General features: G+C 44.1%; 1 protein-coding gene across 1 annotated transcript in view; it reads left to right on the plus strand.

The window, feature by feature from the left end:
- The window catches only part of PLCG1 (phospholipase C gamma 1), a 1,097,362-nt gene that overhangs the window by 713,446 nt on the left and 368,796 nt on the right, over window positions 1-15,120 (plus strand). Inside the window, exon 18 of the mRNA XM_069652272.1 lies at window positions 818-937. Coding sequence (XP_069508373.1) covers window positions 818-937 — 120 coding nt within the window. The remainder of the gene's footprint in view (window positions 1-817; window positions 938-15,120) is intronic.

Here is a 15,120-nt window from a genome sequence, read left to right on the forward strand (position 1 = left end):
TCATAGGTTGTCAGTGGATGCATTTGAGGGCGAAATCCGGTTTGATCGAAAATTCACTAAGTCTGGCTTCTTGATTATGGATTTTTCAGCTTCTGAGTTATTGTAAAGGGGGCAACACAAGCGCTTGTATGAGATCCACCCAATGACTTGACTGAAGGCTCCAGCGAGCATTGAACATAAGGAAATGATGGGCAGCCCTAACCAATGGTGCATAGGAACATAATATAGCATTAGTAACCTGTTCCATGGGCTATACCGGGGGCTGGGGGGGGAAGACAGCTCGGCAGCCCGAGTTAAAGGCCAGAGCAAAGCGAGGGCGTTTAACGAGGGCCCCCAGGGATGTAACCCCCTGGTATACCCCGTGGAATGGGTTAGTAACGCTATTAGTACCCCAGGTTGACAAAGCAGTAACCCAGGGGTGTTAAAAAAAAAAGTTTTAAAAGTATTTTGATTCAAAGAACGGGACACGGGGGCGGTGTCCTGTTAATTGAATGAAAATACTGTGCAAAGATGGCCGCAATGGTTGAAGAAGGCAGAGCAGGAAACGGGTAAGTGGGGATTGGGGGTTAAAATGACGGCAGTTGTGGTGGGGAAGATGGCGGGCTTGGGAGCCGGCTTACAATGTGGGCTAGATCGGGAGTATCAACCCGTGTTTCTGGCCACCTGATTGTCCGGCTCCCGCCCATAGGGTGGTCATACAATGGCACTGTTCTGGTGCGGCCCATAATAACATTGACAAATTAAAATAACTTACAATGATGTACAAACATGGTTCTCCAGTGACTTATTTGTTTATCTGTTTCTTTCTGCATTAAAGGTGGTACCATGCTAATCTCACGCGGACACAGGCAGAGCACATGTTAATGAGGGTGCCCCGGGATGGCGCATTCCTTGTGCGTAAGAGAAGTGAACCAAATTCCTACGCCATATCTTTCCGGTAAGACTGATTTGGTAATTTACTCAATGTCGGACAAGAGCATTGTTGTGTGTAAAGAGGAGGGCAAATTTCTCGGGGAGGTATCAGAAGAGAGTGTGGCTAGTACTGTTACCCACCGTAGCTACAGACTAGGGATTTCTTTGTTAGATGACAATCAACGGCTCATACGAAATAGGAACTCTGCTAAACTGGCCTCAGGGCTGCAATTACTACATTGTGCATTAACAGTAACTTTCTAGCTCAGCCAAAAAAAGGAAAGCTCTGCAGTATGCTTAAGAACCACCTTTAAATGACTACCTGTGAAACTCAAGTCATTTAATAACAGTGTATTCATTATATAACGAATATTTCGTGGAACAGACCACACTATATATTGCAATGAGTGAAGGGGGGGGTAGAATGAGAGAGAGGAGGTAGAATGAAAGGGGGGGCGGGGTTGAATGAGAGAGGGGGTGGAATGAGAGAGAGGGGGTGGAATGAGAGAGAGAGAGAGAGAGAGGGGGTGGAATATGAGAGAGAGGGGGTGGAATGAGAGAGAGAGGGGGTGGAATGAGAGAGAGAGGGGTGGAATGAGAGAGCGAGAGAGGGGGTGGAATGAGAGAGAGCGGGAGAGAGAGAGGGGGTGGAATGAGAGAGAGAGAGGGGGTGGAATGAGAGAGAGAGAGAGAGGGGGTGGAAAGATAGAGAGAGGGGGTGGAATGAGAGAGAGAGAGGGGGTGGAATGAGAGAGAGAGAGGGGGTGGAATGAGAGAGAGAGGGGTGGAATGAGAGAGAGAGGGGTGGAATGAGAGAGAGAGGGGTGGAATGAGAGAGAGGGGGTTTGGAATGAGAGAGAGGTGGGGTGGAATGAGAGAGAGGTGGGGTGGGATGAGAGGAGGGGTGAGATCAGAGAGGGGGGGTGGGATGAGTGGGGGGTGGAATGAGAGAGGGGAGGGTGGAATGAGAGGGAGGAGGGGGTGGAAGGACAAAGAGGGGAGCGTGGAATGAGAGAGAGGGGAGGGGACAGAAAGAGGGGACGGCGGAATGAGAGAGGCGGGGGTGGCGGAATGAGAGAGCGGGGGTGGCGGAATGAGGGAGCGGGGGTGGCGGAATGAGGGAGCGGGGGTGGCGGAATGAGGCAGAGGTGGTGGAATGAGAGAGAGGGGCTGGCGGAATGAGAGAGAGGGGGTAGCAGAATGAGGGGGTAAGAGGGGCGCAATGAGGGAGAGGGTGGCGGAATGAGGGAGAGGTTGGCAGAATGAGACCTGGAGAGAGACAGGATGACAAGAAAGAGGGGGAGAGAATAGGGGGAAGAGAGAAGGGTGAGAGAATAGGGTGAGAGACAGAAGGGGGAGCGAAGGGGGACGAGAGATAGGGGTATTGGGAGAAAGAGGTGAATGAGAAAAAGAGGAAAGATAGCGAGTGGCAATGAGAAATGGGAGAGGGGGGAATATGAGTGCGACAAGGGAATATGAGAGTAGGGGGGAATATAAGAGGAGAGCTAGAGGGGGATGGGGCAATGTGCGTGAGGGGGGACTATGAAAGAGAGGGTGAGCATGAAAGAGAGGACACTGAGTGAGACAGAAAATAAAAGAAGAGGATAGCCCGACAAACGACAGAAAGACCTGCTACAGTTGTGATGACTTCTTGCATAGTGTAAGCAGTGCAGCTTCAGGCCATATCTTCTTATGCTACGTGGGTACCCTTAGCAGTGCAGGTACACAGTCAACACTTCAAGGTTCTTAACATTGCCTGCACTGGTCGGGGGGCGCTGTTGCACACAAGAAGGAATGGCCGCTCTCGTGTGAGCTCCGGCGACGACAATGGCCATAATGCCGATATAAGCAATACAAGAGAGAATGGGGTCACGTGGAGTGAATCGCTGGAAAAATCAAGCGAAATCAATTACTCTCAATGTAAGAGCCCAATGAGGGGATAGGCCAGGTCATGGATAGTACAAAATCAATTAAACTGTATTATTCACATATTAAATTACATCATACATAGAGCTGAATCCATGGTAAAACAGCATAAAAACACGCAATCAATGTTGAATACGTACAATTAAAGTGCATAGTTATCTGATAAATGCCCTGCAATACAGGATGGACGTAAAGTGCACAATGCAAAAGCAAATTTAGAACGGAGTACACAAAAAGAAAATCCAACGTCAAAGAGAATTGTGACGGAAAAAATCAAAGCAGGAATTTGCGGAAAAAGAAATGGAGAAGGGAGGAAGGGGGAGGAAAAAACAGGGGTGAAGGTCAGCAAAACAAAATCCCCTGTGAAATCGTATTACAGTCCCCAGTACCAAATAACATTTGATTTAAGAAAAATCTTAAAGCTTAAGGTGCAAAGATAGTAAAAACCAACAAATTACACCATTCCAACCTAAACAGTCAACCACCAGTACTTGGTGCAGCTACCACCAATCTCATGTGCTACACTGGTATCTCTGGGCAGGTAGTTTCAACGACCTCCAAAAGTTGTCTAAGATGTCTGTCTCTTTAATGAAAGAGAGAGAGGGCTTGACAGTCGTCTTCCTCAGGACAGGACAGAAATGGTTATGGTTTATTGGGAGCGCAAACAATCTATACAGACAAATCAGGGACATCTTGATATTGTTCCATGTGTCCTTCCATAGCCTGATTCATCCTCTGTGCATATGGTTAATTGTTGCGTTCCATCTTTATCCGATTCATGACTTCAAGATTAAAGAAGATCACCTTTCCTGGGTGGAGCCACAGGAGAGGGAGAAAAGAGGAGGGAACCCCTCTGTACCGAAGTAGTGGTATCTTGGTTGAATAAAATGCCGATATAACAGCACTGTGGACCCGGTTCACCCTGAAAATCGTTAGAAACGTGCAGCAATACCCCTAGACCAGGCACACGAAGTTTGGGAACAATAGCCTGAGGGATACCTGAGCCACAGCAGGTATATGATCCTACGCGCGACGAGTGAGGCGAATTGAAGGCGCGCCGCGGAAGAGAGGAGGAGCTCGGCGCCAAACAACGCGAGTGGCGGAGGACACATACGTGGCCCAGCAGTACTGGGAGAGAGTCGCGGGCACTCCGGATACCGTTGAGCACCTCCAGACCTCCCCAGATAAGCAGCTGCGGAACCCGTGGGGAGCGGGGCCCTGGAGCAAAAGGAGCCGGCACCCGGAAGGTAGGAGAGCGACCACACGCGGCCCTCTGCCCCGGTGCGGCGGCCCTCTGCCCCCCGCCACAAGCACTGAGAGAGGCCTGGAGGGAGAGGTGAGAGAAGCCAGGACGATTCAGGGGGGGACGAGGATCGTCAACCCCCCCCCCCAGCAGCTGTAAACACTAGCGAGCCGGGGGGGGGAAGCACAGAGAGATACTCCCCCCTCCGCCTCCCCTCCCAGTGATCTAGGAGGCCCGCCACTGCAGCATACGGGTCCGTGGGACGGCCCGCTGCCACTCCGACCAACAACCCCCATCTGCATAAAGTTGGGGCCCTCGCCCCGAACCACCACCGAGTAGCAGATTGCCCCCGGCAAATCACGCTGCAACAGAGCAACGCAGCACCGTAACAACACGGGCTGGCCCAGCAGCGGGGACCCAAGCAGGCACCGTCTAAAAGTACCCTCCATAAAGCGGCCCTCAGAAGCATTGGTACCACCAGTGTACTTCGGGTTCCACCAAGACCAAGCAATAGTAGGCAAGTGAGAAGACATTGAGAGCCCCCCCTCAGCAGAGTAAGAGGGCCCACATATAGGCAGTCGAGGGTCCTACAGACTATAATCAGCAATCGTGCTGCAAGTGGAGCACAGGGTTAGCGACCCAATAGGATTCAAGAAAGCGGGAGACACAGAGACATTCCCCACTGGCCACAGACGCAGACCACATCGCAACTGGACAGGCAAAAGACCTGTCTCAAAGGGAAAAAGGCGTACAAGAGGCATAACTCCAGGATATAGCAGACATACACACATACCAAGACGACTAGCGTAAGTTCACACATTGTCAACAGTGAATCAATCCCAAGAACTCAAAGTAATCACAGGAGATCCAAATAGAAGCACAAGGGTGTCAAAAGAGAGGGGGCAACCAACAACGGAACTGAAAACACAAATGGAACAGGCACCAGTAGGCGCATAAAATCAGCCCAGATAACGAGTTAAAAAACCATCTATAAGTCCAGCACAAATCACCACTCTACGCCCACCAGGCATAGGAATCACGTAGAAGAAGACTGTGGGGCTGCCACCAGGTACACCACCTCTGGGAAAACAATGCCCAAGAGCTTTGGTCCTAAGAAAGGAAGAGGAAGTATTGAAAAATTCACGACAGCAATAAGCAAAGAAACGGAACCCGAGATGTCCGAAGAGGTACTCCCACAAGAGCAATGATAAAGGAAAGGAATAAGTGGGCACCACTTTGTATGATGATTCTTGAAATGAAGTAACAAAGTAAACAGAAGAATAAAGCTTCTCAAAAAATACTTTTAGGGAGCTGGCTGTGAAGAGTCTGGAGACACCCTGACTCGAAAAGTAACAGTGAAGGAAAAGACTAAGTATGGCCAACTTAGTCACACAGCCGCTCTCCGTTATACCCAAAATAACGGGTTATGAAGTTAAAAAAACTTTCTTCAAAATATTCCTGTATGTAGGTAAACGTGCTTGTATCCAATTTCAAAAATGATAGCCAAAAAGAATCCAAGTCAGAAATAAATTCAATAATAATTTATCAAAAGATCATTGATAAGAGCACAACACTAATGGAATCTTAGTGAGGCTGCAGCTACACATCACATGTTAGGTATGGACTTAATATGCCAATGCATTTCGGAGTATACAAACTCCTTCATCAGGGCAAGTCTGTATTGAAATAATGTGAACACACAACATAAAAACACATGCATAAATCAATAAAGAAAATTTAAACACATACCAGAGTGTAGAATGTTCATATGAGCGTTGGAATATATGTTTGGAAATAAACAACAAAATAAATGCAGTAAGGAACAAGTAAATCAACAACATAATAAGGCTAAAGGAGTGAAAAACAAATAACAAATGGTACCTCTATACCGGTGTGTAGCCAGTGTAGCTTTTTTTAGGAGTGTCAGGCTGTCAGTAACACCCGTGGTCCAATAAAGGACAGTGGTCACAACGGAAGTCAATTATTTATAATTTCCGTGCTAGCATTGTGTTACTTCGGGATTTCATGAGTCCCTTTCAGTTCTGGGCTGTCCAGCCCGAGCGGGGATGTGTGTTTCAACAAAGTTTGCCGCCTCCTCAGGGAACGTGAAAAAATAAGTTTTGTTCTGATGTTGTATCTTTAATCTCGCCGGGTAGAGCATGGCGTATTGTACCTGACGTTCACGCAGCAGTTTCGTGACCCCGGTGAAGAGTTTCCTTTCTTGTTGTACCGCCAGTGTGAAATCCGGAAAGATTGTATTAGCTTCCCATCTCAGTTCCTGTTTTTCTCTGGCAGTTTTCAGTATCAGGTCTCTGTCCCTGTAGTTTATCATGCGTGCTATGATAGGTCTGGGGTATGCTCCAAGTTTTGGGGCGAGTGACCTGTGTGCTCGCTCCACGATAAACCTTGCCGACCATCCGGGATCTCCCAGGAGACTTCGTAGAAGATCTTCAACTGCCTTTTCCATTGACCCCTTCAATGCTTCCTCCGGAACTCCGATTATGCGAATGTTATTTCGCCGGAATCTAGCCTCTAAATCTTCAAATTTGGATTTCACCGTCCCCAGTTCAATTGCCATTGTGGACACTGTGGTCTTCAAGGCCTCTAGTGCGTCTTCTGTACCCGATATTCTCGTCTCCACCTCCGTCATGCGCAATGTAGTTTTATCCAGCTGTGTCTTAATGGAGGTAACATTTGCTGTTATCCCATCCAGTTTTTCATTGAGTGCGGAAAAGCCCTGTTGCATGGCCAAAAAGACCGCCTGAGGTTCCATCATTGATACTGGGGCAGCTGGTTGCTCTTGTGGGAGTGAAGGAAAAGACTAAGTATGGCCAACTTAGTCACACAGCCACTCTCCGTTATACCCAAAACAACGGGTTATGAAGTTAAAAAGACTTTCTTCAAAATATTCCTGTATGTAGGTAAACGTGCTTTTATCCAATTTCAAAAATGATAGTCAAAAAGAATCCAAGTCAGAAATAAATTCAATAATAATTTATCAAAAGATCATTGATAAGAGCACAACACTAATGGAATCTTAGTGAGGCTGCAGCTACACATCACATGTTAGGTATGGACTTAATATGCCAATGCATTTCGGAGTATACAAACTCCTTCATCAGGGCAAGTCTGTATTGAAATAATGTGAACACACAACATAAAAACACATGCATAAATCAATAAAGAAAATGTAAACACGTACCAGAGTGTAGAATGTTCATATGAGCGTTGGAATATATGTTTGGAAATAAACAACAAAATAAATGCAGTAAGGAACAAGTAAGTCAACAACATAATAAGGCTAAAGGAGTGAAAAACAAATAACAAATGGTACCTCTATACCGGTGTGTAGCCAGTGTAGCTTTTTTTAGGAGTGTCAGGCTGTCAGTAACACCTGTGGTCCAATAAAGGACAGCGGTCACAACGGCTTTCTAAAAGCATGAAAGTTAGAGTAATCAGAGGGCTACATGTGTTTAAGTGAAGCAGTTTATCTATTACAATCTAAAATACAAAGATACCTGTAAACGCAGCACGGCCGTGAGACAAGCCGTCTGAACGCTGCAGTGCATCGCCGTATTGTGGTGTTGCTAGGAAACGGGTTATTTACATAACCACGTGACCGCATCGCGTCTATAAGACGGCGCGATGCGTGTGACTTTCAAATAGCTATGCTATCTCGATTTGTAAGTCCCCAAGGTATAAACTAAGTAATTATATAGTCTAATGGTGGTCAAGTACTAATTCTAGGTTGCATAATGTCTAAAATAAAATTATAGAATCAGCATAGAAATGAAAAAAATACTCTGTGAAAACAGCTATGTTGTTTACATACAAAATGGCAAATATAAACAGAATCAACAAAAATAAATAAAATCTGCCGCTAATGGTGGCATTGAAAACAATGCCACCTTGGGTCCCAGACTGGACATCTGGGAGGCACGGCAGCAAAGTGTATACATCTATGTAAATATAAATCAACCAATTTAGCAGATTTAAAACGACATGAAAATTTCTCAATCAGGGAAACAAACATAAATATTATATGTCACCTGGAAACCCAGGCATCAAATACAGAAAAAAACAACTTCTAAAGCGGATGAAATAGCACAAGACAGTGGAATACTGTCATTCGTAAAGCATGATCTCCATGTACAACAAATCTGAGGTTCAAGGGAAAGTCTATAGAGTATACTGAACCTTCAATATTGGTTGCCACTGAATCACTATGTCATAGTTAAATGTAGCAATGAAAGTTAATCTTCATTGAGTCCATGAGGAGATAAACTACCAAGTTTATCTATCCAAAAGGTTTCTCTCCTATTAAGCCGCAGTCCAAGGTCCTCATGTGGATTTTTCTTGCTCAATACCTCTAAGATCAAAAACTTAATTTGGGTTAGGTTATGTCTATTTTCGATCCAGTGGCGGGCCACCGCTGAATTCGAATTGCAGTTCCGGATACAAGAACGATGTTCATTCCAACGTACTTTCGCTGCTCTTGTGGACTGACCTACATAGTACTTCCCGCAGGGACACTTGATACCATATATAATGTTCGTGCTATCGCAAGTTCCAAATGTTCTCAACAGGATTTTTTGACCTGCACGGGGATGGTGTATTGTGTTCCCTTTCAATATTAAATTACAGTTGGCACAATGAAGACAAGGATATGTCCCCGTGCGTTGGGTAACAGGTTCTTTCAATCTCGGGCGTGTATGTACCAGTTCATCTCGCAAATTTCTGCTCCTTTGATATGCAAAAACCGGAAGTTGGTCAAACAGATTCTGTACTCTTGTGTCAGTTCAAAAGAGATACCTACGATTACATCAATGAGGAGGTATATACTTGGATGGAGAAATGCGGATCTCTAGCTCCTAAAAGGCCATATAAACACCCTTCGGACAACACATCGAGCTCCGATTCAGAAGCACAAAAAGATTCCGATACCCAAGAAGAGCAGCCACAGGACAGCGATTCTAGCCACATGAGGGCTCCATCCACACAAACACCTACAACTTCAGATTTTTTAGGCGCAAGACCAAAAGAACCCGCCGGGGGAGGAGGAAACCCCAGAAACAAACCACAAACGCGACTACAACTCAAGAAAACTTAGTTATTAATATTTCCCACAGGACCTTAAATAAGATGGAAGAAGACATACTACAGAAAGGCTTGAGTTTTGTACCGACGTACAGTACTACATTGTTTGACACCAAAATTGAATTATACAAATTTGTGAGGAAATTGAAATTAAAAGTTTTCTTTGATGAGTTAGAAATCCATGAAAAAACATCGGATGCACCAGATTTTCAAGAATTTAGAGCCAAGAGTGGCTTTATACCTCCTATTTCTGTACCATCTATTGACATTTTTCAGAAATTAGTGACCAGGGATCTTGAACGCATCAGCTACAAGACTTCACCACATAAGAACCTCAAACCCCATGAAATGAAAACTATTAGGAATCTTTACTGTGACAAGAACATCACAATACGACCTGCGGACAAAGGAGGTGCGCTGGTGATCATGAACACCATTGATTATGAAGGTGAATGTAACAGGCAATTACAGGATTACACCATTTATGCACCTTTAGATCAAGATCCCACAGTGTCCATTAAACAAAATCTTGAAGTCCTACTTGACAAGGCTATGGAACTTGAATGGATCAATGAACACACTCTTAAATTTCTATACAATAACCACCCAAGAATCCCGATTTTTTTTTTTATACACTACCTAAGATACATAAAGACACAGTCAGACCACCAGGAAGACCCATTGTTGCTGGTATGAATAGCATAAATCAACCACTAGGTGTGTACATTGACTTTTTTCTCCAACCTTTGATTCAAAAGACTTTCACTTATATCAAGGACACTACACACTTTCTACAAAAGCTGAATACTGCCACTTTTCAACCAGAATACGTACTATTCACGATTGATGTCAAAAGTTTATACACATCGATACCTCATGATTTGGGAATGGAATCAGTAGAATGGCTTTTGTTGGAGTCACCTGAGGTCCGTGCACAAAAATAATTCATAATGGCTCTTCTCCAGTTTGTAGCAGAAAACTCATACTTTCAATTTCACAATAAATTCTTCCTACAGGTTTCCGGAACATCCATGGGTGCGACTATGGCACCGTCCTATGCAAATTGTTTTATGCACAAATTTGAAATGGACAACGTACTTCATAAGCCAGATTGGAACAAGCACATACATCTATGGGTACGTTATATAGATGATGTTTTTGGAATTTGGACGAACACAGAAGCTACTTTTGATGCTTTTTTAAATTATTTGAATAGTATTGACCAGCGGATCCAGTTTACCAGCACAACATCCAAAGACAGGATTACATTTCTGGATGTTCAAATACTCAAGAGTGATACTGGTTACAAGACTACACTTTTCCGCAAACCGACTGATCGCAATAATCTATTGCACAGATTGAGTTTCCATCAACCTAGTCTCCTGAGAAATCTGCCATACAGTCAATTACTGCGTGTGAAAAGAATAGTGAGTGATCCCGAAGACTGTCTAGCCCAACAATTATTGATGAAAGAAAAATTTTTATGTCGTGGCTACAAATCATCAGAACTAGATGCTGCATCCCAGAGAGTGAATGCATGTGATCGCGGCACTTTGTTATCGGACACTGTTAAATTGCCAAGGGAATTGAAATCTCAAAATTTTCTGTACAGAGCAATACAATTAAAAATGCAATTAAGAAACATTGGAACATCCTCAGAAATGACACAAGAGTACAGAATCTGTTTGACCAACTTCCGGTTTTTGCATATCAAAGGAGCAGAAATTTGCGAGATGAACTGGTACATACACGCCCGAGATTGAAAGAACCTGTTACCCAACGCACGGGGACATATCCTTGTCTTCATTGTGCCAACTGTAATTTAATATTGAAAGGGAACACAATACACCATCCCCGTACAGGTCAAAAAATCCTGTTGAGAACATTTGGAACTTGCGATAGCACGAACATTATATATGGTATCAAGTGTCCCTGCGGAAAGTACTATGTAGGTCAGTCCACAAGAGCAGCGAAAGTACGTTGGAATGAACATCATTCTTGTATCCGGAACTGCAATTCGAATTCAGCGGTGGCCCGCCACTGGATCGAAAATAGACATAACCTAACCCAAATTAAGTTTTTGATCTTAGAGGTATTGAGCAAGAAAAATCCACATGAGGACCTTGGACTGCGGCTTAATAGGAGAGAAACCTTTTGGATAGATAAACTTGGTAGTTTATCTCCTCATGGACTCAATGAAGAGATTAACTTTCATTGCTACATTTAACTATGACATAGTGATTCAGTGGCAACCAATATTGAAGGTTCAGTATACTCTATAGACTTTCCCTTGAACCTCAGATTTGTTGTACATGGACATCATGCTTTACGTATGACAGTATTCCACTGTCTTGTGCTATTTCATCTGCTTTAGAAGTTGTTTTTTTCTGTATTTGATGCCTGGGTTTCCAGGTGACATATAATATTTATGTTTGTTTCCCTGATTGAGAAATGTTCATGTCGCTCTAAATCTGCTAAATTGGTTGATTTATATTTACATAGATGTATACACTTTGCTGCCGTGCCTCCCAGATGTCCAGTCTGGGACCCAAGGTGGCATTGTTTTCAATGCCACCATTAGCGGCAGATTTTATTTATTTTTGTTGATTCTGTTTATATTTGCCATTTTGTATGTAAACAACATAGCTGTTTTCACAGAGTATTTTTTTCATTTCTATGCTGATTCTATAATTTTATTTTAGACATTATGCACCCTAGAATTAGTACTTGACCACCATTAGACTATATAATTACTTAGTTTATACCTTGGTGACTTACAAATCGAGATAGCATAGCTATTTGAAAGTCACACGCATCGCGCCATCTTATAGACGCGATGCGGTCACGTGGTTATAACCCGTTTCCTAGCAACACCACAATACGGCGATGCACTGCAGCGTTCAGACGGCTTGTCTCACGGCCGTGCTGCGTTTACAGGTATCTTTGCATTTTAGATTGTAATAGATAAACTGCTTCACTTAAACACATGTAGCCCTCTGATTACTCTAACTTTCATGCTTTTAGAAAGCCGTTGTGACCGCTGTCCTTTATTGGACCACGGGTGTTACTGACAGCCTGACACTCCTAAAAAAAAAAAAGCTACACTGGCTACACACCGGTATAGAGGTACCATTTGTTATTTGTTTTTCACTCCTTTAGCCTTATTATGTTGTTGATTTACTTGTTCCTTACTGCATTTATTTTGTTGTTTATTTCCAAACATATATTCCAACGCTCATATGAACATTCTACACTCTGGTATGTGTTTACATTTTCTTTATTGATTTATGCATGTGTTTTTATGTTGTGTGTTCACATTATTTCAATACAGACTTGCCCTGATGAAGGAGTTTGTATACTCCGAAATGCATTGGCATATTAAGTCCATACCTAACATGTGATGTGTAGCTGCAGCCTCACTAAGATTCCATTAGTGTTGTGCTCTTATCAATGATCTTTTGATAAATTATTATTGAATTTATTTCTGACTTGGATTCTTTTTGACTATCATTTTTGAAATTGGATAAAAGCACGTTTACCTACATACAGGAATATTTTGAAGAAAGTCTTTTTAACTTCATAACCCGTTGTTTTGGGTATAACGGAGAGTGGCTGTGTGACTAAGTTGGCCATACTTAGTCTTTTCCTTCACTCCCACAAGAGCAACCAGCTGCCCCAGTATCAATGATGGAACCTCAGGCGGTCTTTTTGGCCATGCAACAGGGCTTTTCCGCACTCAATGAAAAACTGCATGGGATAACAGCAAATATTATCTCCATTAAGACACAGCTGGATAAAACTACATTGCGCATGACGGAGGTGGAGACGAGAATATCGGGTACAGAAGACGCACTAGAGGCCTTGAAGACCACAGTGTCCACAATGGCAATTGAACTGGGGACGGTGAAATCCATATTTGAAGATTTAGAGGCTAGATCCCGGCGAAATAACATTTGCATAATCGGAGTTCCGGAGGAAGCATTGAAGGGGTCAATGGAAAAGGCAGTTGAAGATCTTCTACGAAGTCTCCTGGGAGATCCCGGATGGTCGGCAAGGTTTATCGTGGAGCGAGCACACAGGTCACTCGCCCCAAAACTTGGAGCATACCCCAGACCTATCATAGCACGCATGATAAACTACAGGGACAGAGACCCGATACTGAAAACTGCCAGAGAAAAACAGGAACTGAGATGGGAAGCTAATACAATCTTTCCGGATTTCACACTGGCGGTACAACAAGAAAGGAAACTCTTCACCGGGGTCACGAAACTGCTGCGTGAACGTCAGGTACAATACGCCATGCTCTACCCGGCGAGATTAAAGATACAACATCAGAACAAAACTTATTTTTTCACGTTACCTGAGGAGGCGGCAAACTTTGTTGAAACGCACATCCCTGCTCGGGCTGGACAGCCCAGAACTGAAAGGGACTCATGAAATCCCGAAGTAACACAATGCTAGCACGGAAATTATAAATAATTGACTTCCGAAAGCGAAGGCCCCCTCCGGGCGGCCCACATGTGGGGTGAACATGACTAACTTTGCAAATCAACTGTTGAGCCCAACCCCGCATGCGTCGACATGAGTTAGAGCAACAACATAGAACTGGTCACACTGTAAATGACTATGTACGGCATAGGCACTGGAAGTCGCTACAGTCCCCCCTCTAGCAGGTGCACGAGAAATTGATGGGTGGGGAGAGGAGGGTTCTAACGGGCACAGTTGAAGTTGGGGGAACTCTGAGGGCGGGGGGAGGGAGCGGGCTGAGTTTGTTGGGGTCTAGGTATGGAAAGGAAGGGGTTAAAACGAAAAGCGCAGAGACACCAAGCACTACTGTTATTAAGTACACAACTGAAATACACCATCATGTATATGATTACAATCAACTCATAGACAATGGCTAATCCAGGCACGGACAACATAAAAATACTGAGCTGGAATGTACGTGGCTTGGGAACCCAAATCAAGAAAAGAAAGATACTAGCATATATAAACAGGCTGAGCCCCAAAATAATGTACCTGCAAGAGACGCACCTAGGACCTCAGCAAGTGGGATAACTTGTCCCGAACTGGGGGACACACCAATATTATACAACATATTCAAGATGGGCAAGGGGAGCAGCGATCCTTGTACACAAAACTTTTACCTGTAGTAACTCTGAGTGTGACCCCGAGGGTAGATATGTGTTGCTCCATGGCACCCTCTATGGCAGAGAGATAGTCCTTCTTAACTTATACGGGCCAAACATCGATGACCCTGATTTCTACTCTGCAATATTTGAAAAGCTGGCGAACTACCCGACGGCCCATTTGATATGTGGTGGGGATTTTAATACCATCCTTGATGTACACTTAGATCGCACATCAACACAAACAAGAGCACTCGCCAAGGAAGCACATAAAATATTCCTCCTTATGTCCAACCTGAACCTAAAAAGATGCATGGAGAACTCTAAACCTCTCCAGAAGGGAATATACATATTACTCCTCAGTGCACGACATGCATTCTAGAATAGATCTATGGTTGCTGGACAATGAGGTGTTGAGCTGGGTTACAAATACTCACGTCTATCCTATAACATACTCAGATCACTCCCCAATACAGCTAACATTACGAATTCCTGACGCTACGGTAATTTGACCACCATGGAAATTTAAACCCGCGGCCCTGCAAGACTTGATCTATAAAACCACAATGGCCCAGCAAATACAAGAATACTTTGAAATCGACAAGGGCACGGTTTCCAGTCAGGCAATATTAAGGTCTGCATAAGAGGCAATTCAATATCCCCTGACTGCGGAGTCCTCAAGGATATCCGGGGTAGACTGGCGCGCTTAGAAACACAAGTAGCCTCTTTACAATCCCAATACGCACACTCCCCACTGTCACAGTTGAGAGCTGAAATTAAAACTAGGCTAGATGAATATAAAGAAGCGGCGGA

Source organism: Ambystoma mexicanum, chromosome 3p, assembly GCF_040938575.1.
Source record: "Ambystoma mexicanum isolate Mex_15411 chromosome 3p, UKY_AmexF1_1, whole genome shotgun sequence".
Taxonomy (NCBI): Eukaryota; Metazoa; Chordata; class Amphibia; order Caudata; family Ambystomatidae; genus Ambystoma; species Ambystoma mexicanum.